The sequence below is a fragment of the Saccostrea echinata genome, unplaced genomic scaffold (genome assembly GCF_033153115.1).
Source record: "Saccostrea echinata isolate AGI-Se365-2 ecotype Australia unplaced genomic scaffold, CSIRO_AGI_Sech_v1 ptg000009l, whole genome shotgun sequence".
NCBI lineage: Eukaryota > Metazoa > Mollusca > Bivalvia > Ostreida > Ostreidae > Saccostrea > Saccostrea echinata.
Genome location: NW_026889758.1, coordinates 1,993,922 through 2,019,367, shown reverse-complemented (window position 1 = coordinate 2,019,367; position 25,446 = coordinate 1,993,922). Strand labels below are relative to the sequence as shown.

The following is a 25,446-nucleotide window of genomic DNA, read 5'->3' as shown; positions in this document are numbered from 1 at the left end:
GAAAGTTTATTCTAAATACATAAATTATCACACAGAAATGATAATTTACATCATTGCACCCCCACCCCCATCCCACCCCAAGCCAACTCGCCAATCAGCTGATTTCTAGATCAATTTGTTTTACTTCATTAAAAAAACTTTCAACAATACCTGTCCTCAAATTAAATTTAGAAAATGACAAACAAGAAGAACTTTGTACATCATGATCACATGTTACTGAGAGAAACTATGGTACGTGTAATGTACAAGTGAATTGAGAAAGAATAATTATTGTGTCAAGACTTAATTCTTGAACATGATGAATAATCCAAAATATAAATTTATGGGTGACAGTAAACATATCCTCATTTTCTGCCTCATGCAATATTCTTTGAAAATTATGATGTATAGCCAGTTTAGCTTTTCTTGTTACTTTCTAATACTAGAATAAAATGTGTGCGAGTTTGATGTGCATGTGAAAAATGTGGAAGTTACACTTGTTATTCATTAACTTATATTTTACTTGCTGAGGCTTTCTGATTTGATTACACAATTTCGGATCATAATATTAAGTTTCATAACTTTAAGCCTATTCTTTTTCATCATCAAAGTTATCATCATCCTTGAAAAAAATCTTTTTTCACCCTAGTAAGAATTTTTTTTATACATTTTTATTGTATATATTGTAGTTCGTTCTTTTTGTCAAGGGGGGGGGGGGGTATAATTTTTTTTTTTTTATAGCAATTCTGATCAAAGAACTCTAGCTGGAGAAATATCAAGTTTTTAGATACATGTATTGATATTTCTCATAGTGTTTTTTTTTTCCATTTTATTTATCAAGAATGAAATCAAAAGACATTGTTTGTACCACAGTTCAGACTTAAAAATTCTGCTACCCTATCATATTTATTTTTCAAACAATTATATACACTGGGGAAAAAATCTTAATGCATATTTTTTTGTTTATATAATTTTAATAAAGTACTTTGCATTAAATAAAGACTTATAACTCAGTAGACTTGGTCTATTTTATTTTTTAAAAAATGGCAACACTTTTTGTTTCAAGATTTAAAAAATGAAAACACAAAAATTATCATAACTTTTTCATTTTTCAACCAATTTCAAAAAATAAAACTGTTTTGGAAATGGTTTTGAAGCCTTTTAAAAATAAAATGTTGCTTTTTAAATTAAGAAGTGCTTTTAAAAATCATGTTCCATAGCTAGTTAGTGATAAAACTTCGGATGCCTGTGACAGACTGTGTTATCCGATATTACATGAACTTTACAATAAAAATGCGCGAGCAATTTATGATTTTATTTACCAATCTCTTTTGATCATCATCTTCTTTTTTGTGCTTAGTCAAAGGTCCAAGTTTGTTCTCCATTTCAACAGCTAATTCTGGCAAGTTTTTCACAGGTCATATTCAAAGTGTAACCATTCAGCCATTTGTAAACAATGCGAAAATAAAGTTCAAATTGAATATGATCTCTTTCCGGAGTACACTCTTAGAACCATGAAATAAATGTCATTTATATTTTACAAAGTAAATATTTTAATGATTAAGAAGACTTGTTTTAATCGTATCTAAATGTTAGTAAATTAAAACTCTAAATATTTTACTTTTTTAAATGTCCGTTTTAAAACAATCTCAACGTAACAGTGTACAATTAGATAGCATGTCCTGTTTCCTGTTTCATTTACGTAACTACTTTGAGTCTCGATTCTCCAGCGAAAATTTAGATCTGGTAATGTATTGTGTTGTTTTTATTTAAAGATCTGAAATACAGAGTATTTAACAATATGTCTGTATCATATACCCAAATGAAAATATTGTAATGATAAGCATTTAGATGATTGACCGTATTCAGGTGTTGTCGCAATGCTTGACCCCTATTTCGGATAGATTATAGTTAACAGGTTAAACTATAGCTAAACATAGCTAAATCAAGAGGTTGTGTCGGACTTGATATTGTTGCATTGTTTGACCCCACACCTTTCTAATGCTGATTGTTAGAGCTGTTGCCTCTGAATTTTCTTTGTGAAAGTTATAGAGACCAAAGAATATCAACATATGGCCAGCTGATGTGGCTAACTATTTTAAAAATAGAAAAAAGAATGTGCTGAAGGTTAATGCTTGAATGAGTTACATATGTGTGTTAGTTTGTGATAAACAATTTCCTACTAGCTTGGGCAAGTGGGTTAACCCTATAGCTCAATTCATAGAATACTGGGCTGGCATGCCAGAGGTCTAAGTTCTATTCATGTGGGTTGTATGTTCGTTCGCCCTAAAACTTGTTTGCCCTTCACGCTGTTCGCCCTAATTCCCAATCGCCCAGAGTTCAATCGCCCTCAAACTTGTTCGAACAGGGTCCGTTCGCCTTATTTATATTGCAGAAAGTAGAATAATGAACCAATGGATTTTTTAAATTATATATACAATGGTACATAAATTGCAAGCGGGAGACAACAGACGTATGCATGTGGTCACACTATAGGGAGCCAGTCAATGCGCCCCCTAACAAAACCATCCCGGTCAAAGCGCCCCAAGATTTTGGTCAAAGAGCCCCCAGATTTTGGTCAAAGCGCCCCCTGATTTTGGTCAAAGAGCCCCCTAATTTTGGTCAAAGCGCCCCTAAAAATTTTTAAAATTAAAGTGGTGTTACAAAACAGCCCCCAAATATTGGTCAAAGCGTCCCCTGATATAAATTTAGCTGGAAACGGTATCGTTCTTTGGGGGGGGTGTGCTTTTTTTTAATTATAGAGGCTGGGGGGTTGTGGCCATTTTTAGACTATATTGATCTCCTTTAGAAGAAGAGCTCCATATGAAGATATAGAAAATGATAAAATTTTAAAACTAAAATTTTTGAAATTTTTCTTTGCCAAATGATAGTTGACAGCTTAAGATATCATATCTAAAAAATTAAGTTAAATCTGGTGGTTAATTTGTTGACCCCCCAGCCTCCTTAAATGATACCGGCAAACATTCTCAAAAATTTCTTGTATGATAAAAGCATTTCTGTTCTATAAAATAAATCAAACAAACAAAAGTCAACCGCAATTTGGAAACGTTTCTTATTGAGAAGGCCTCCACGTCAGGCAAGAGCTGGGCAATGGTATTGATTTTTTTTTTTAGGGGGAAGGGGGATAATTAAATGATACCAGAAAAACATTCTCATTACTTTGGAAATGTTTTCTGTAAGGTTATTCAAACTTAATATTAATCTATTAAATATTTCATGGGTCACGCTAAACAAACAAAAGAATTTAACTAAATAGCATAAATTAATGAAGAGACCAAATTTAGCGGTGATTTTGCAAACGAACATTCTATAAAAATATCTAAGGGGCGCTTGGACCAAAATAATGAAGCGCTTTGACCAAAATCAGGGGATGACCATTGCTTGGTGACGGTTCCAAAACGGAGTTTTCCTATAAAATTATATTAGGGGGTGCTTTGACCAAGATCAGGAGGCTCTTTGACCAAAATCAGGGGGCGCTTTGGCCAATATTTGGGGGCAGTTTTGTAACATCGTTTTACTGTAAAATTCCTTTAGGGGCGCTTTGACCAAAATCAGCTGGGGGCTCTTTGACCAGAATCAGGGGGCGCTTTGACCAATATTTGGGGGCGGTTTTGTAACATCATTGTAATACCTGTACTATCAAAGACCCAGCAGACCAACAGAAATTAACGTCTCAGTCCTTTAATTGTTTTCAAAACATAACGCAGATTGTATGATCCCCTAAATTACAGTGACATTATTAAGTATTATTAAATCAATTAAGCATGTTAAGAGCATAAAATATCAAATTTGAATTATTTAATTAAGATTATGGTAAATAAAAAAAATACTGTAGCAACATTTGAAAAAAAACACCAAGTCGTAAAATATTGAATAAAATTAATAATAAATGTTGATATTTACTATATACTGTATATATAATATGGCGAACGAGAAAAAGGGGAAAAAGATATATAGTGCAAACAAGAATAATGGCAAATGGACCCTGTGCGAACGGACTCATGCGAACAGGCAGATAGGGCGAACGAACCTGATACCATTCATGTGGATGCTCGAACCTGTCTCTGAACATTACATTTGGCATAGAGTATATGTTGGGACCTGGATAATCTCTGGTGAGTGAAAGTGAATGTCTCCAGATCTTAACAGTGCTGCTGAGTCATATCTGATCTATATAGCAGAGTTTCCGAAAACCAAATATTTCTATCAGTCATTCAATAAACTCAGAAGAAAATTAGAAGGTATACCCACAAAAGCCTTTTTGAGATTATGACGAAAAGACAAAACCTTTACAGGTACAGTGAAAATCTCTGGATTGTTAAGGCAGATAATAATTTGTCATATGGATCAGTAATATAGCGAATTGCATCGGACAGTTCAAATTTCTGTCAGTTTTGCCAGTAGGACCAATGGGTTTTGAAAACTCTGCATAGCATGTGATTATCAAATTCCATAATAATCATGGTGATTTAGAAAAAATCCCTCCTTTTTAGCTCACCTGAGCTGAAAGCTCAAGTGAGCTTTTCTGATCACATTTTGTCCAGCTTCCGTCTGTCTGTCTGTCTGTCCGTCTGTCTGTCTGTCCGTCTGTCTGTCTGTCTGTAAACTTTTCACATTTTCCACTTCTTCTCAAGAACCACTGGGCCAATTTCAACCAAACTTGCCACAAAGTATCCTTGGGTAAAGGGGATTCAAATTTGTTCAAATGAAGGGCCACGCCCTCTTTCAAGGGGAGATAATTAGGATTTAGTGAAAAAATAATGGCATCATTTAAAAATCTTCTTCTCAAGAACCATAAGGCCAGGAAAGATGAAACTCATGTGGAAGCATCCTTAGGAAGTGTAAATTCAAGTTTGTTCAAATCATGACCCCCAGGGTAGGGTGGGGCCACAATGGAGGATCAAAGTTTTACATAGAAATATATAGGAAAAATCTTTAAAAATTTTCTTCTCAAGAACTGCAAAGCCATGATGAGTCATATTTATATGGAAGCATCCTCAGGTAGTGTAGATTCAAGTTTGTTCAAATCATGATCCCCAGGGTAGGGCGGGGCCACAATGGAGGATCAAAGTTTTACATAGAAATATAGAGGAAAAATCTTTAAAAATCTTCTTCTCAAGAACAGCAAAGCCATGATGAGTCATATTTATATGGAAGCATCCTCAGGTAGTGTAGATTCAAGTTTGTTCAAACCATGACCCCCGGGGGTAGGGCGGGGCCACAATGGAGGATCAAAGTTTGACATAGAAATATATAGGAAAATATCTTCTTCTGAAGAACTGCAAACCATGATTAGTCATTTTGTTATGGAAGCATCCTCAGGTAGTGTAGATTCAATTTTGTTCAAATGATGACCCCCAGAGGTAGGGTGGGGCCCAATGGGGGATGGAAAGTTTTACATAAGAACATATAGAAAAAATATTTCTTCTCAAGAACACAAAAGCTATGTTTAGTCATATTGATATGGAGGCATCCTCAGGTAGTGTAGATTCAAGTTTGTTCAAATGATGACCCCTGGGATAGGGAGTAGCCGCAATGGGGGGTCAAATTTTTGCAAAGGAATATATGGGAAATTTTTTTAAAAATCTTCTCAAGTACAACAAAGCCATTTGTTATATTGACATGGAAGCATCATCAGATAGTTTAAAATTCAAGCCCCCCCCCTCCCCCGACCCCCCCCCCCCCTATAATCTTTTCAATATTGAACTGATTTGTGCTTTTGCCTAGCCAATGTGCTCAGGTGAGCGATGTGGCCCATGGGCCTCTTGTTGTACTTTGCAGGATTCAGCCTTACCACTTGCAAATCTATGCACAAATCTTTTCTATTCATTTTCTGTTTGGCACAATTATGAGATAATGAAATAGATATTATACATGTCTGTAAATATTCAGCAAGAGACTGATTTATCGTAACTTTTCATTTTCCTGTTAGGGGACACCATGCTACTAAATTTATTATAGTGAAAAAAAGGATTTCTTTTTATTTAAAATTATGAAGAAATAGCTAGAATTTTTCTTACAGGTATGGTAATGTTGGACTTACCAAAGGATTTTGACATGGTTGACCATACAATTTTATATGACCCAAAAAATTTCCATTTTTCATACTTCCACCAACATTTACAGAATGCCTGTGTTTATATTTTAGCCCTCACAATTTATATAAATCTATTTACCTGAGTGATATTGACTGACATAGAGTATATTTGTTATTTTTGTAGGATTTTGACCATGTGACTTGTTGATGTGACCAGTAGAGATACGCAATGGACCAATAACTGATCTTAAAGGATGGTAGCCTCTCTTTTGTCACGCAGGATCTACCAGCTGTGTTGGCAATGTAGATTATCTGCTGGGCCGTATATTTCCTCAAGAAGGTCAGCTTCTATCATAGCTCTTGTTTTTGCTTTCTTTAACATGATTTTGTTGGAATTGATCTTTATACACTGGATTAAAGAGATTTTAAATCATAAATACATGAACTATTTTTATTTACAGCTTTTTTTCGAGGACCAAGACACATTATGAAGTTCTTGGGGTTAAACAGGATGCCACAGAAGAAGAAATTAAAGCAGCCTATAAAAGACTTTCTAAAAAGGTTTTTCTAAAAAATTTAGATGTCAGAAATAACTATACCAGTAAATCAGTTCTACCTCCATAAGATCTTACAACTCACATCCTACTCTAAAAGCATTTTCTTTCCTTATTTGGTGTCATGATGTCATTTAGCTAAAGTAGAATTTATCATTATTTAAAGCAAAGACAAAAGAAGTCTGAATGGCAAAAGGCAATGTAAAAGAAAAGAAATATTATAGCCCTTGTGTTGTATACAAATTCCTATATTTATCATCATGTTTTAACAAGATAGGGCTTACAATAACTGTAAAATCAAACACAAGGTATAAATTTTGAAATTTGGTGAGAGTGATAACCAGTTGGAGTGTCTTAAACAAGCAGATCTGCTTAAGAAATGAATTTGATTTTGAGAATTCATGAGGACATGAACTACAATGCTTCACGTCGGCATATTTCATGAAGCGTGTTAGTTCATGAATTCTCAAAATTTAAATTCATATCTTATATTAACATTATTTTTCTAATGACTTACCAAATATTTTTGTCATTCAATAATCATTTTTGAAAAAAAAAGTTTGCACTATTTTTTTACTTCAATTACTTCACAATGGAAATATTCTTACTCATCCCACAGTAGTTCATGAGAACATGAACTTTTTCTAGTTTTCAAAGAATCTTAAGGAAAATATTTGGAAATGTAAATATATTTGAATAATTGGTTTATTAAAAAATAAATATAATAATTTTTAGTGCAGTGTATCATATTAATCACAATGTAAGAAGAATCCCAAGTTATTTCTTCAAGTTGTATATATGTATTAAGGACAGATGATACAAACAAAAATAGGGATGCCGGGATTGGTATATATTTTTTGACCTATTTTGGTTGTAAATGATGTGACTAATAAATTTCTAAACTATTAAGAATTTGTAAACTTTCTATGATGTTCAAAATTCAACCTTTCTGCAACCATCCTTATTAATCTATGTGATTTTTTGTCACTGAAATTCCCATGATTGTGAAACTTTGAATGAAAAATTAAATCTGTGCAGTTAAACTTATTCCTTTTACTCATAGAAATATTCAATTCAATTCAATTTATTGACAACACCATCATACATTGGCATATAGTCATGAATACAATAAACAAATAAATGTAACTTAAATTGTTATTTTGAGGATATTTGATAAAAGTTTGTATCATCTGACCTTAAGTGTCCTTTATTCTGGGATTTGATACATGTACATGTGCCTATCATAAAATCCATGCACCTCAGTCTTTATCTCTGACTTTCAGTATCACCCTGATACATCCTCAGAAGTTAATGCTCAGGAGAAGTTTATAGCTATCACAGAGGCTTATGGAACACTCAGTAAACCGCTGAGTAGAAGAGACTATGACTTAAAACTCAAGTACGGACCCGAGCACCTAGAACAGAAAAAAAGGGAGGAACAACAACAAGAAAATGAGACATGGAGAGACAAACACTACTGGTGTGTTCTATTTGTGTTTATTCTACTATTGTTTTCTATCATTTTTTGTAGACTATTGGAAATGGACCCTTTGAAAGCATTACTCCACTTTTTGTATAACATTGCAATGAATGTACCCATTGATTTCTCTTATATTGAAGGAAAAGTTCAGTATCAGCATCTTATTTTTATAACATATAGAAAATAATGGTCTTGTCAAATTACATATTCCTCCCAACACTATAAAGTGAACTAGAGCAATCAAGAGTTATCTTTCTTTGTTAATTGAAGTATGGGTTTTTTTAGGCAAAGAACTAAGGAAGAAGATCGACAGTTCAGGAAATGGTATTATAATGAGTTTGGGATGGGTAGTCGACACTCTCCTAATGTACTGGACCCTTTCTTCTTCCTGTCGGGTAAACAAGCCATTATATTGGCAATAACATTGGGGATCTGTCTACAGTATGCCAGATACAGGTGAGTCAACAGGAATTATTACTTTCAGGATTGATTCAGTTTTATGTATATCTATCCCTAATTAGAAAAAGTTTGAACTAAGGAAATGAATCTAGGATTATTTTGCAAGGCTTTAATTTACAGCAAGAAATCATTTTAAAGGTGCTGTATGTGTGTGTGTTTAGTGTCGGTGTGCTTTATTTGAAATCTATTAATGATTTTCAGATGGCTGAGAAGTCGTATGGAGTTATCAGACACAGAAAACATGAATAGACTGAAGAAAATGGATGAAGAAAAACAACACAGGCTAGAGTGGTAAGTGTTCTTGACTAGAGTGATAAGTGCTCACAGCTAGAGTGGTAAATGCTCATGGTTAAAGTGGGAAGTGCTCATGCCTAGAGTGGTAAGTGCTCACAGTTAGAGTGATAAGTGCTCATAGTAGAGTGGTAAGTGCTCATGGCTAGAGTGGTAAGTGTTCACAGTTAAAGTTGGAAGTGTTCATGACAAGAGTGGTAAGTGTTCACAGTTAAAGTGGGAAGTGTGCATGGCTAGAGTGATCAGTTTTCACGGTTAAAGTGGGAAGTGTTCATGGCTAGAGTGATAAATGTTCACAGTTAAAGTTGGAAGTGTTCATGGCTAGAGTGATAAGTGTTCACAGTTAAAGTGGAAAGTGTTCATGGCAAGAGTGATAAGTGTTCATGGCTAGAGTGATAAGTGTTCACGGTTAAAGTGGGAAGTGTTCATGGCTAGAGTGATAAGTGTTCATGGCTAGAGTGATAAGTGCTCACAGTTAAAGTGGGAAGTGTTCATGGCTAGAGTGGTAAGTGTTCGCAGTTAAAGTGGGAAGTGTTCATGGCTAGAGTGGTAAGTGTTCACAGTTAAAGTGGGAAGTGTTCATGGCTAGAGTGATAAGTGTTCATGGCTAGAGTGGTAAGTGTTCACAGTTAAAGTGGGAAGTGTTCATGGCAAGAGTGATAAGTGTTCACAGTATGTAGAAATAGGAAAAACCTGTACATATTGAATTCAATCACTGACATCAAGTGTTTATAACAGGGAGTCAAGGAAACAAACTTTTGCTGCATCACTGTACACATGTAATACTTATATATCTGAGCTGGTTCATACGTTAGAGAGCTGCTTGAAATTAGTACGGATTAAGTTACCCAGTAGTGAGTGTTGGATCGGGCACTTATTAATCAATGTTGCATATCATGGTTTTCCTTTAACATAATATATTAACTTTTTTTGTTTGATAGCTGCTTTATTGAGACTAGGAATATAAATTCAGTGATTAGGGAGTCTTGTATTTTATTGTATGTAACAAAAAACCTATGCATACCCAGTTAATCCAAGTCTTTTTAAAGAAATTGAACTAAAACTTTGAGGGGAAGATGTCAGATATTTGTTTTTTATGTAATAAAGGAGAGGAAGGGGTGGATATATCATGACCATGTTTACAAAGTACATTTCAGATGAGTCAGATATATCATGACCATGTTAACAATGTACATTTCAGATGAGTGGGATATATCATGACCATGTTAACAATGTACAATTCCATGTTAACAATGTACATTTCTGATGAGTCGGATATATCATGACCATGTTAACTGTTAACAATGTACATATCAGATGAGTTGGATATATCATGACCATGTTAACAATGTACATATCAGATGAGCTGTATATATCATGACCATGTTAACAATGTACATTTCCACGTTAACTGTACATTTCAGATGAGTTGGATATATCATGACCATGTTAACAATGTACATTTCCATGTTAACTGTACATTTCAGATGAGTTGGATGTATCATGACCATGTTAACAATGTACATTTCCATGTTAACAATGTACATTTCAGATGAATTGGATATATCAAGACCATGTTAACAATGTACATTTCAGATAAGTTGGATATATCATGACCATGTTTACAATGTACATTTCAGATTAGTCGGATATATCAAGACCATGTTAACAATGTACATTTCAGATGAGTCGGATATATCATGACCATGTTTACAATGTACATTTCAGATTAGTCGGATATATCAAGACCATGTTAACAATGTACTTTTCAGATGAGTCGGATATATCATGACCATGTTTACAATGTACATTTCAGATGAGTCAGATATATCAAGACCCTGTTTACAATGTACATTTCAGATGAGTGGGATATATCATGACCATGTGAACAATGTACATTTCAGATGAGTCAGATATATCATGACCATGTTTTCAATGTACATTTCAGATGAGTCAGATATATCAAGACCCTGTTTACAATGTACTTTTCAGATGAGTCAGATATATCAAGACCCTGTTTACAATGTACATTTCAGATGAGTCAGATATATCAAGACCCTGTTTACAATGTACATTTCAGATGAGTCGGATATATCATGACCATGTTTACAATGTACATTTCAGATGAGTCAGATATATCAAGACCCTGTTTACAATGTACATTTCAGATGAGTCAGATATATCAAGACCATATTCACAATGTACATTTCAGATGAGTCAGATATATCAAGACCATGTTTACAATGTACATTTCAGATGAGTCGGATATATCATGACCATGTTTACAATGTACATTTCAGATGTGTCAGATATATCAAGACCCTGTTTACAATGTACATTTCAGATGAGTCAGATATATCAAGACCATATTTACAATGTACATTTCAGATGAGTCAGATATATCAAGACCATGTTTACAATGTACATTTCAGATGAGTCAGATATATCAAGACCCTGTTTACAATGCACAATTCTATCATGATCCTGTTTACAATGTACATTTCAGATGACTCTGACCAATTAAAGTGAATACAAAATAAAACTCTCCTAATGTAGAGTTTTATTTTTTTATAATACATGTGTGGGAGATATCTATGATAAAATTTAAAACATATATGACCAGAGATGTTGTCAGATGCAGCATTCATTACATGTGTGTATTGGACACAGCTTAGTTAAATGAATTCTAAGCACAAGATAAAGTGTTGAGAAAGATAAAATAAACTGACACTCTTGTACTTGCCTCCTAAAACAGATGGACTAACAGATACTGTTTTGCATTGGACTGATAATAAAAATGTTTTGTATACCAGTGATATAGGAGAGGGGGCACAAATTATATTGAATCGCTAAGGAGTGCTTATTGTGTCATAAATGTTTGTTTCAGAAATATATATAAAATAAGATGAATTAAAAAGCATCTTCTGAGACTAAATTTTATTAACAAGCTAAATGAAATTAATCCACTTTTGAACCCCTGAAGTCTGTAAGTCTACACATACTTGATATATCATCCAAAAATTTAATAAAAATTGGTTTGAATTGCCTGACATTTTAATCATGTATTGTTTTTAATCATTACAGCAAATCAGCTCACAAGAAATAAGGTTTATTAATCCATTTTGCATATTTCAGAATTCCTGTTTTAACCTTGAGGCTTGTGATTGTTGATCTTATTTTCTCCTACAAGTTTTAATAGTTATGTATAGATATAGACAAATATTCCCCCCATTCCTGTTTATTTGCCAGAGTTTGCATAAATAACTCTGTGCGACTCCACAAATCTTAAATCATAACTATTTAAATATTATGATATGTAGATAATGGCTAAATTTGCACAAATTGACCAAAGACATTTGTTACAAATTTTCCATTAATTCAAAATGAGTGATTCAAGAGTTATTTTAGAAATATACACAAATTTCCCATTTGCTGATATATTTATGTTTGTTTATTGTTTTGCATAATTATTCAAGAAACAACTGTAGATTGAAAAATAAGATGAAATTTGAATGTCTAGATTATATTGGAGTCAGTGACTGTTCTATATAGATTTGATTTGATGAAACTACAAGTTGATTAAGTACTGAAGAATATTATTGTCATTATAAATGCTAAGACATGGTCATTATTGTCTCTATTTAGAGGACAAATTTGGAAAATCATAAAGCAATTCAACCAATCAGAATTCTATAATGACATGTGTATTGGTTCAAGTTTATCTGGTTCGCCTGGGTTACCTTTAGATGTAATCAATCACATTGGAATTCAGTAGCCATTGGCAGAGTGGAAACCAAGATGTCACTTGGACCTGCAAATATAGACAGAGAGATCTTGTGTTAGGTGTAAACAAGTATGTGTGACATTTTCTAATGTCCTTTCTAACACAGAATTGAAATTTAAGGAGAATAAAAAATGTTGCTGTGTAATTTATGGTCTGTTTTGAAACTTCCTGAAATGATTTTAAATTTGTATATCATGACGAGATTGCTATTGTGTAACCTGACAGAGTAAGAATTTGTGATTGGTCAATTTCACCAAAATTTAGAACAGAGTTTGTCTGATTTATGGTAGATTAACAGTTAATCATCTACTAGGTATTATAAATTATTACTCTTAAACTTCGTAAAATTTGCTTGTGAAATTTTTTTTTTAGTAAAAAAGTTCTTATATTTAATAATAATTGAGTAATTAGAAACCCAATTTCTTTTATAGCCTAACCATAACTTTTTCATGGACATCAGTCTGGAATCCAGTAATTTTTAATTCCAAAATAATCAGTGCCATTCAGTATTTGTTGTGAGTAGTGTTACACACTATAAGAGAAGCTCTATGAATTAAATTTGAAGGTTGTTGAAGTGCAGATTTCCATTTTCATTTTTGAAGTGGGAGGAAATATTTCCTCTTAATTAAAGTCAGGTGTGCTTCATAAAAAGTTTACCATAAGTGAATAAGTTGATTTATACATATCCAGCTACATATATTTGATTTATTTTTCAGTGCGCTGGACTTTTTGAGAAAGTTTATAACTGACGTTATTTGTTTATTTCTAAGAATTGAAATCCTGATTTTGTCGTAGAAACATGGCCAGCTTCCGTTCATTTGTAAAATTCCCTTGGAGAGAATGCACTTAATGGTTTCATTTACATGCAAATGAGGCTTGTTAAATGATAATGGTGTGTCACAGTTATGAGACTGCCTTGTTATAGAAACAATTATCATCAAGACAGTGTAGAATTTTTTTTTTATCCCTGTCATATCTTATTAGTCTAGCTCTTGAGGTAATCAAGGATACTGAAAGAGAAATTGTTTTTGAAATTTTTGTATCTATTCTTTATTCATCAAATCAGTCTCATTTTTTGATACAAAGTTACATTCAATATAATTTATAATCACAGATTTAAAATCATGATTTTTATTTGTCAATCTGTAAATGTTCAGATTTCTGTTGTATAAAAAGTATTTATTTAATATTAAGGAATTTCTCATTTGTCACAGTGCATCATAGGGAAGATAAGTCAACTTTTCTGATGTTCATTGTTTTTAAAAAATAAAATGATTGGAATAGAGGTGAGGAAAATTATTTGATAATGATTTTGTTTTAAAATTTATATTGTCCAAACAGTAATTTAAATAATAATGTCAAGGAATACATTTGTTTTAAACATCAATTCAGAACATGTCTACAAAGGTCCTCCCAGTGAACTTATCTGGTTTAAAATAATTCATCAAGGCCAATACTAAATCTAAAGACTCTTCCTCATTCTTGTCTTTAATTTTTAGCTCACCTCAATGAAGTTGGGGGAGCTTATATAATACCCTCAGCATTGGCGTCCCAGGTTAAAGTTTTTGGTGCAGTTTTTTTTTTTCAAGTACATCTGTGCCCTATATTAATCAGAGATGCATGGAGGATGCTTCTAGTATGTTTCATTGTACCAGTCAAGGTTTCAGATGCTGCAATTTCAGCTGAAGAATGACCAGGTTAATGTTTTTGGAGCAGGTTAAAGTTCTTAGAGCAGGTTAAATTTTTTGCAGCAGGTCTCATTTCCAAGTAACTATAAGCCCTATATTGACCAAACCTGCATGGATGATACATCTAAGGATGCACACTACCACACTTGCTTTGGATGCTGGATCTGACTACATTTTCTGGATGAGTGACCAGGTTAAAGTTTTTAGAGCAGGTCTCATTTCCAAGAACTATAAGCCCTATATTGACCAAAATTGCATGGACGATACATCTAAGGATGCACACTATTGGACTTGGTTCGGATGCTGGATCTGACCTACATTTTCCAGATGAGTGACCAGGTTAAAGTTTTTAGAGCAGGTTTCATTTCCAAGTGACTATAAGTTCTATGTTGACCAAACTTGCATGGATGATACGTCTAAAGATGCACACTACTGGACTTGCTTTGGATGCTGGATCTTACATTTCTGGATGAGTGACCAGGTTAAAGTTTTTAGAGCAGGTCTCATTTCCAAGTAAATTTAAGCCCTATGTTGACCAAACTTGCATGGATGATACATCTAAAGATGCACACTACCAGGCTTGCTTCAAACATGTATCTGACTGACATTTTCCAGATGAGTGACCAGGTGAAAGTAAACTATAAGGGCTATATTAACCAAACTTGCATGGATGATGCATTGCAGGATGAACACTCTCAAACTTGCTGCAGATGCTGGATATGACTTTCATTTTCTGGATGAGTGACTAGTTTTAAGTTTTTAGGTAAGTCCATTCCCAAGTAACTGCAAGCCCTATCGGACCAAAATTGCATAAATGTTACATCTAGGGAAGCACACTACTAGATCATTAGTTTGGGACTTTGCCTTACTTAAAGACAACATTCGTTGAGGTGAGCTATGTAATCTCTGATTACCTATGTTTCTCAGTATTATTTTCTTAGTTTATTCCAATAGTAATTTGAAAATACCAGTAATATTTTTCTGATGATTGCTGATTGTATTCTAGTCCTATTTCTTACTGTCTTATCAGAATTTCCTGGAATTACAGCACTTGCAGTTTTGACTTTTAATGTCCTTATGTAAAAAAAAAAAATGTAAAAAATATTAATATTTTTAAATGCACATGAATTAAAATGGAAGTTAGAAATTTTAAGAGAATGGTTTCAGGGTCATTATGTGTTATATAGGTCTTGACATAGATCTTTATAATTTCACTTATTCTATTGAGGGCAATACTAATATGCTGAGGATCCTTTTGATGATATATTTTTATTGACTATAAATATTAAAAAGTGCACATATTTTAAGGAGACAGATGATTTAGTGCTCTGTTTAGCGTCATAAGGCTGACTTACTCGACATTTGTATTCCACCTACGACCTAGACCTGCGTCGGTGTTCTCCTCAGCTGTGCCATGTGTTTGATAATGTAGTTCTTGGAACCTCCATTAATTCTCACTTAAAAGGATAAATATTCATACTTTTGTTTAAGAGTTTCCCCAGCCAAAAAGTAAGGGCAAAGTGTTGAAGTGTACAGTGTACTGATATAACTTAATTTAGGATGTAATTTATTTACTTGTAAAGCTGGAAGAAGAACGAGTCAGAGTCTAGATTGATATACCATTTAAAAAAATCATTAAAATATGAGCATAAAGACTGATCAAGCTTTTTTTCAGGATGAAGAAGGAAAGAGAAAAGTTTAAAGATGCTGTGGATTTGGAACTGAAAAAAGATGATGATGTAGATCTTCAGTCATTTATATACAAAGACAGTCCAATTACGAACACTAACCCTGTATAACTGGACATTTTAACAAATGTTCAACACTGACACTCTTTTGATATTTTAACATGATATTAATGACAATTTTAGTAAAGTGAAGTTGACTGAATGTATGTTTATTTGTATTTGATGTATGTTTTAATAAAACTGCTTTTACTTGATTGCTTTACTGTTGAATTAAGTTGATTGTGTCCGACTTAAACTTTAGATTACAAAAACAAAATCTTTGTTCAAACACATGATGAAATTATTATAAATATCGTAAATGAAATATGAAGATAACGAACACTAATCAAGCTCAAAAGTCCAAAGCAAATTTGGAGCAGAGCAAACACGGACATCTAAAACGTCAGAGGTGGAATCAGGTGCCTGGAGGAGTAAGCATCCCCTGTCGACCGGTCACACCTGTTATGTGCACCTTGTCATACTCGGACAAACAGAAAAATCCGTAGACAGTGTGAGATTAATGGCCGAACAGTTAGTACGCAAAAACGTCTGTCAATATTCGACTTTCTATTAGATTGTATTCGCTGATAAGGTCAATGTTTACTTGTCAGTAGTCTTTGAAATTGTTCGTACGTAGAGCATTGAATCAACTGGGAGACATAAACTCTATATGCAGGCGACAATGGTATATTGCTGCGTAAATAAGGGAAATTGACGATGGAAAAGTTGAAGCCATGAAGTTTATCTTTACTATTAACGCCTTTTTCTAAAATATCTAAATATGAAACAGATGTTTCAGACTCTATAGTATTTTTTATTCGAATTCAAAGGGATATATGGAATCAACGAAGGAATGAAAACAAATATTATTAATTGATAAAACGTCGTCGATATATCTAAATGTTGAATTGAAGGCCACAGCAACATGTAGAAGTTTTTGAATAAATTCTGCTTCGTATGAATACAAATACAAAAACAGGTCTGCTAATAACGGGGCGCAGTTAGTACCTGACAGATTGTTGGAAGACTTGATCTCCAAAAACTACCTAGATACTGTCAATCTGAAACTCAAGCAGTGCTTATCGACCAGTGTACCAATTTGCCAAAAGATATATGGTCCCGATTAAAACAGTTTCTATCATCAAAGCAGAATCCATCATCATGTTCACATTTACAAACTGACAATGGTACTATATTACATTGTATATAGTTTGAATTGAATCTATGGCTTAGGCTCGTAGAACGCGCGCCCACCTTTTTTTACTGAGTATAGTATTTTGCTGTAGTAAATAATTTTCCTTTAGATGCTGCCCCCCTTTTTTTTTTATGTTGTAAGGTGGAGCACTGGCAAATTCCAGAATTTGGACAGTAAATTGGCTTTTTTGCTTGTCAGATTTTTTTGAAGTCCCCCCCCCCCCCCCCCATTTTGAAACCGTTGTTACGGACCTGTGGCTAACTCGTATTAATGATTTCTTCTGTAGTATAGGACATGAAATTGCATGGTAAACAGTTTGATTTTTCTTTACCAGAGGTTGAACAACTGAAAGCACAGAGAGAGGTCATAATATTGGGTCACATTTTTTCATGGGAATAATTTTTCCTCCAAAAAATCTGATGAAAAATAGCAGGGCTAAAATTAATCAGGTGAGCGTTGCGATCCATGGGCCTCTTTTTTTTAATTGACATCTGGACAGTAACAAGACTACCCACCCACACATACAACCTTTTGTTCAAACTTCCTTCAAATTATGTTTACAATTCACGTTACAACATTAAGAATCTGCTTTTTTAATTTCTTATTTACAAAAAAGGAATCATGCATACCACAATGCTTATTTTTAACTACTATAAAACGCATTGAATCAGTTACACCACTTTTTATGCACAAAAAAGTAAAAGTACACTGCCCAAACTTAAGAAGAGTTATTTAAAGAATGAAAAGTTACTTCAACAAAACAAAATATAATAGATGACTTCGATAAATCATTCACTATCATGTAGTTGTGGTTGAAAGTGTTTGGCGCCATGGCTACGCAGGGTTATTCTTGGTTTTTGCTTTTTGCTTCTAAAGGCGGACATACTTACGTAAAATTTCGTATTTTTTACGATTTATACTCATGAGATGCCTAGGAAATGAAAACACACAATTATTAATATGCTTGCCAGCGGTACAAGGTTATATGTACCACAGTGCAAAATAAAAAAAGGGATTAGACAGTGTTTGATAATCACAAATGCCCACAAGCGTGTCTCTCAGTCCAAGTCAGGAGAGAGCTGACAAAGATAAATATCCCCAAAGATACACTGGAGGGTCCAGTAAATGTTCTACCAAGCCCTTATCAAAAAGTGGTATAAATCAAATGTGGATTCTGAAAAAATCCGAAGAACTTTTAGATAATTTGAAATCATCAATAACATCAAAATGTATGACTTTTTACAATCATCCTATATCCTCATGATAAATTAAAGACCAGGCTTTTTAATATCATATACGACTGCTATTTAAATTGAAATGAAACTACTGTAATGAAACTCGTAAATTTACATTTCTAGTGATTGTTCAGCAATACAAAATTACTTAACTAAAAATCATTCTAATTCTAAAACAACAAGTAATGTGAAGTTTATATTTAAAAGATGCTGGAGTTTTTCAATGACAATACAGGCCCATAGTTACACGGGGTGGGGGGGGGGGGAATAAACGTTTGCTGTATCTTTAATATGAATATTTTCATTGTGTTTTTTGTTACAGTAAGACCGAACTCTGGCAAATTTTTGCACAAAAACCCCCCCGAAAAGTTTGAGAAAGATCCAAGACCCCGTGTGTGCGTGTGTGTGATTTCAGTGACCGAAACATGAATTTTATTCTCTCTCTCTGTTAAATCTAATTTCGGTTTTTAAAATAATTTAAATCTCTCTCTCTCTCTCTCTCTCTCTCTCTCTCTCTCTCTCTCACAATTATTTATTATTTATATTTTTTAAAACGATGTGGACACCCATGCAGTTGTGCAGGAGAATACTTAGCTATACGCCACATGGTATATATTACAATGTACAAGTATGTGAGACGTGATTTGCGTAAAATTTCTGGATCCAACAATTTCAAGAAATACTGACTTTTATATGAAAATTGAATAAAGTTGAAAGATTTATAAAGGTAACTAGCACAGGTATTTTTAGTAAACAGTAAACGAAACGTACATGTTAATGTACTCGGCGTGTGATCCTTTGAAGTGCTAGTCTAAATGTTTACATATACGTCAGACTTTTCATTATTTTGACTTTCATTAACAAGCTATAGACATTAACATCCCTGTCGTCTTAATGCTGCAAATACTTGTCAAAACTTCACAACTTTACTACAACTAGAACATTTTCTAATTTCCTTAACGCTTGGATTTTAAATTCATCTCTTTCATCGCTCAATACTTCATCCAGTAAATTGTCCGATTCTAAGTTTCATAAGATCTGGGATCAGACCTATATGATTTATGCTTTTCTTCATATCCTCTGTGGAGATGGAATAATATTTAAATCAATTGTATCTATCTTCAAATGATTTAATGATAGGTATAATTCAATTGAACCTATCTGTAATTGAATTAAACCTATCTGTAAAGGAATTAAAGATCAGGCGCGGATCCAGGAATTTTTTCCGGGGGGGGGGGGGGGTCCTCCCCAGTCAAAAAAAAAATTCAACCCCCCCCCCCAAAAAAAAACAACAACAACAGCAACCTAAAATCCATTTCCAAAAGGTGAAAAGTGCCTATTTCGTGGTGGTGATGGTGGGTTTCACGTTTTCTAGGGGGGTCCATTTTTTATTTGCATCAGTATATACTTTTAGTAACTCTGCAAATTCCGGGGGGGGGGGGGGGTGTCCGGACCCCCCAGATCCGCACATGAAAGATAGGTGTAATTCATTTGAACCTAGGTTCAATTATTTAAAGGTAGGTCTAATTATTCACGTATCTTTAATCCATTTAGACCTATCTTTAATTCAATTGTACCTCTCTTCAAATATTTGTATCTGTCTTCAAATCAATTATACTTAGATTTAAAGATAGGTGCAATTGAATTGAACCTAATAATAATTTATTTGTACCTATCTTCAAATCATTTGTGGAGATGGTTTAAGTGTAGCAATCTTGAAATCAATTGAAATCAATTGTACCTATCTTCACATGATTTAATGATAGGTATGATTCAATCGAACCTTTTATTATTTATTTATATTTTTCTCATAGTAAACAAAGTAATTGTAAATAAACATCTTTACATTTACGGCTCACTCACTCAAACTATCCACGTCCACTCACTCAAACTATCCACGTCCACTCACTCAAACTATCCACGTCCACTCACTCAAACTATCCACGTCCACTCACTCAAACTATCCACGTCCACTCACTGAAACTATCCACGTCCACTCACTCAAACTATCCACGTCCACTCACTCAAACTATCCACGTCCACTCACTCAAACTATCCACGTCCACTCACTCAAACTATCCACGTCCACTCACTCAAACTATCCACGTCCATTTCTCACACTAGATTCAATTGAACCTATATGTAATTGATAAGAATGTATAATGGAATTAAAGATAGGTTTCATTCATTTAGGTTCAATTACTTAAGAATAAATGTAATTATTATTATACCCCTCGCTTTTCAAGCGGGGGTGTATAGTGATGGTGGTGACCATCCGTCTGTCTGACGTTGTCAGCTAATACAATCTAACTTGAGACAAATGCTGACTAATTGTTAGGCCATTATTTACACACTGAATTGACTACGGATTTTTCCATTTTTCCCGATCATGATAAGGAGCACACGGCGGGTGTGTGCTCACTACTCCATGGCACCTGATCCTGCCTCCGATGTTTTTGGAGGTCCGTGTTTGCTCTGCTCCCGATTGGTATTGTTTAAATGGACTATGAACTTGAATACTGTTCGTTATCTCCATAATTCATTTGCCAGAATGGATTACGTGTTTTAGAAATATATAAAAGAATCGTGTTAGACAGGCAATATGCGAACTATCTATTCTTTCGTTTTCAAAAAGTCGGAGGTGATAAAAGAATTAGAAAGATTACATGAACAATATTTTATGGTTCGAGCAGACAATGCTTGTAACAATAACGTCTTTGTTTGTAAGGTTCATTATTATAACTGTATTTTGGAAGAACTTATTTTAATTTTACACGTGGAAGTCCAACTTAAACTCACAGTTCACTTCCTAAAACAAAATTCTTCAAAATCACAATTTAGTCTTTAATACTTTAACATTCCGGCCAACAAAGGAAAGTTCGATCTATCCTACCTATACTGGATTCCTCAATTTCATGGACATCCTTACAAAGATATATTACCGTATCTTTACTCCTCACAAAAATATCAACTGCTGTAAAGGAGAAACTTCAGATGTACTGTAATACAGCATATTCTAGAAGTGGTGTAAATCAAATTTGGATTCTCAAAAACTCCAAAGAGCTTTTAGGACCTCTAAAAACATCAGAGTTGGGATCAGGTGCCATAAAGGAGTGAGCATCCCCTGCCGACCGGTCACACCCGCCGTGTGCTCCTTCGGGAAAAACGGAAAAATCTGTAGACAATTTAGTGTGTAAATAATGGCCAAACAATTAGTATGAAAAACGTCAATCAGCATTTGACTTAGTGATAGGTTGTATTTGCTGACAAGGTCATTGTATCGACCATAAAACTTCAAACGTACCTGTTGATATCATTGTTTTATCAACTTGTTTGTCAATAGTTTGCCTCGTTTAAGAAATTGTTCATACGTAGAGCTTGCTCTTGCATATCGATTCAACTGAGAGATATAAACCCCATATGCAGGTGATAAGGGTATATTGCTACATAAGTAAGGGAAGTTGAAGATTAAAAAATTGAAGTCATCTTGTTTATCATAAAGCTTTGTCGTTAGATTACCATTAAAGTTTTTTTTTCTTTTTCCTTTTGTAAAATATCCAAATATGAAACAGATGTGTCAGACTCTGTGGTATCTTATATTTCAAGATCACTGGGATATATGGAGTCGACATATGAATGGAAGTAACTATTGTTAATAATTGTTAATACGTCGTCGATATATCTAAATGTCTAGTTTAAGGCCACAAGAAGTGTTTTCTTCTCTCGTTTTTGAATAAATTCTGCTTCATATGAATACAAAAATAGATCTGCTAACAAGGTGGCGCAATTGGTGCTCAAGGGAATTTCAACAGATTGTTGAAAGATCTGATCTCCAAAAACTACATAGATATTGTCAATCATTAGTTTCTATTATATTATCACCATAACTTTCTCTGTTTATGATTTTTTGAAATAACCTGTATTTAAAATTAGAAATTCAGTGACCGTGAAATTAGAACCACCCTGAAATGTACAAACTTAGAAAATTGTAAAATATTAAACATGTGAAATTAAAGACGTTTACAGTATATATACAGTGTATACGATCATATTATTACGGTATGAGCTTGTCCGTCAAATTCATATTCTGGGCCAACCGTGAGTTTTCCTCTTATTGTTGGACCCACAAAACCTCCAATAAACCAGTACGCGTTATAGTTTTAGTACTTTTATATAGAATCAGCATGGAATATACTTTTACCTGAGTTTGGGATGTATCAGCACCGAAGGTCTGATTCCAACTGACTATAAATTTTAACAACAAAACATACATACTGAACAAAAATAGGACAAAATAAAAGGATTAACAAAAAGTATAAAGAAATCAAGTTTTAAACAATTATTGAGCGAATGGTGACATTTTAGCGGCATGTATATAATAGAATTAAAGTAGATGAAAGATTAAGTGTCAATAAATATAAACAAAAGTCAATTAAGAGATTAAGTGTCCATCTCTGACTGTGTGCCTCGGGTGGGATTAAGGCTGTGCGGAATTTATAGAATTTAACACATTTGCGGAAATATACGAAAAGCTTTAATAACAATTTACACAAAGTCCGAAAAGTTAATTCACATAGTAATTGATGATAATTCCAAAAAGGTCATATTTTACACCGTAACACATGCTTCGCCTTCGCGTAAAACACGTCCTCGTGTTTTGAATTTTCTTTCACAATATCATTGATTACATGCAAGTTATGGGCTTGTTGAAAACATTTCTACATATATGAAAATTGTGCTTAATGCAGGCGTACTGTGTACTTCTGGAACGTTTGCAAAATCTAGATCAATTGAGACGATGAAATTGCCCTTCCCTGAGGTCTTTATGAAAATTATTAATAATTAATAACAATTGACGTAAGAAAACAAGGCTTGAAAAGTGCTTCATTGTTGATTGATATTCCTTAGGTTCCACAGAGACGATCAATTTTTTTGTAAGTTTTACAATGGTTTTAAGCATAAAGTACTTTCATAACAAACAACAAAAGAAAATTGATGTCGAACTCTGAGCTGAAGATCAAATTAAATTTTTTGAATTTGTTAACAGTGTAAAGTATATGAATTTTTATCGTGCTCCTTTTTAAAGTGACCAATTAATTTGTAACTGTTGACATTTTTTTGAATTTTAACTAACGTTCGGGTAGATTTTTCCACAAAAATTGCTTTAAAAAAATCAAATATTATTCATCCCATTTTTATCAACACTAGATATCATGATTTAGTTATTCATGTGATACCAATTATCCTGTTCTGCAACTTTCACGACAAACATATATGCACTCCATTCAAATGATTTAGTTTCAAGTTCAAATAAATTTCGTTGTTCTTTATCGTCACATCAGAAAGATTTTTTTAACCTTTTCAAAAATGAGCCTATCCGGCTTTCGTAAAAATGATTTCAACAAACTGGGGGGAAAACAATTCAAAAACTTCGTGTACTACGATGCTTTAAGAATCAATATCTTACACGTGGCCTCGGTATAGGTTTCGTCTAGACTTGTGGCTGTAGTTAATTGCACAAGGTTTGACGAAGGTACAGGACTTACATTATATAATGAAGGCATAATATGTAGTAAGTTGTGTATCTGTTTTTTCAAAGGATGGAACAACAATTTCCCTCTTGAAATACTGATTGTTGCAGAATTATCGTATGGTACAATGATTGTTGCAGAATCATCTTATGGTACAATGATTGTTGCAGAATTATCTTATAGTACAATGATTGTTGCAGAATTTTCTTTTGATATCAAAAGAGGGAAATTGCTGTCTTGGAACTGAAAAATAACGAGTCCATATTTGAAAAGATAAGTAAAAAAAATCCTTGTATGTCTGAAATAAGAAGTATTCCTTTGCACAAAAAATATTGTCCATGTTGTGAATAAACCTTTGATTTACAACGTAGTAGATTCTGTGCCTACGTTACACAATGTGGGCACTGTTACTTTATCAAACATTGTGCAATAAACTGTGTCTAGATGAAACATTGAAGACAAAAGGCTAATTGTAAGTAATAAAAATATAGGGATATTTAAATATCGTATTTTCATGTTTATTTTATTCCATCTAGCCGATATCTTATTGATTCAATTATTTTAAAAAGAACTAAAAAATGATTGTGAATAAGTTTAAATAAATTCCATGAGTGGAGTATTAAAAAGTTTTTTTTTTCCATGAACGCTGTCATGTTTTATATACTGGTATCAACATTTTCTATGAAAGTACCAGATATTGAATACCATACTTACAAGTAGATAAAAAATAGAATGAATATCATTTGAATATCATTCTTCTTTGGAAATATCTACCAGAACAGGTTGATAGAAAATAGAATGAATACCATTTGAATATCATTCTTCTTTGGAAATACCTACCAGAACATATATTACGATTAAGTAATGTTATTACTTATCATAATTTGTTACTTAAAAAGAGGGAGAAAATTCGTATTCGACACTGTAAAAAGCAAGAAACATTTGATTTTATCTTCAGCTCATGTTTCGACATTTATTATCTGTTTATGATTGGTATAAAGGACTCTATACTTATAATCATGTAAAATTGAAAAAGGTGCAGATAACGAACAGTGATCGATCTAAAAGAACTACAAACAATACAAATTTGTGAACAGGGCAAAATCATTTGTAAAACATCCAAATATGAAACATATGTGGCAGGCCCTGTGGTGTCTTATATTTTCAGTTCACAGGGATATATCGAGTGGATAATATGAATGGAAATAACTATTGTTAAATGATAAAACGTCGATGTATATGAATGTCGAGTTGGAGGTTACAAAGAGTTTTCTTCCTCTCTTTTAGAAGTTTTACAGAGTTTTCTTTCTCTCTTTTAGATGTTTTAGAATAAATTCTGAACCCTGTTTTACAACAGGGTATGACACATCTGTTTCAAATTTGGATGTTTTACTGACAATAGACAATAAGGGCCAACTTACAACTTAACTGTATTACAAACGAGATGATTGCAGCTTTTCAATCG

The 25,446-nt window shown here is 33.4% G+C and overlaps 1 protein-coding gene across 1 annotated transcript; it reads left to right on the top strand.

Moving 5' to 3' along the window:
* Positions 1 to 6,221: 6,221 nt before the first annotated feature.
* Positions 6,222 to 16,235, top strand: LOC133183151 (uncharacterized). Its single transcript, XM_061318101.1, has 6 exons — positions 6,222 to 6,377; positions 6,499 to 6,598; positions 7,875 to 8,071; positions 8,357 to 8,527; positions 8,732 to 8,821; positions 15,969 to 16,235. Exons 1-6 carry the CDS (start codon positions 6,292 to 6,294, stop codon positions 16,090 to 16,092), a joined length of 768 nt encoding a protein of 255 aa, XP_061174085.1. The 5' UTR covers positions 6,222 to 6,291; the 3' UTR covers positions 16,093 to 16,235.
* The last annotated feature ends 9,211 nt before the right edge of the window (positions 16,236 to 25,446 follow it).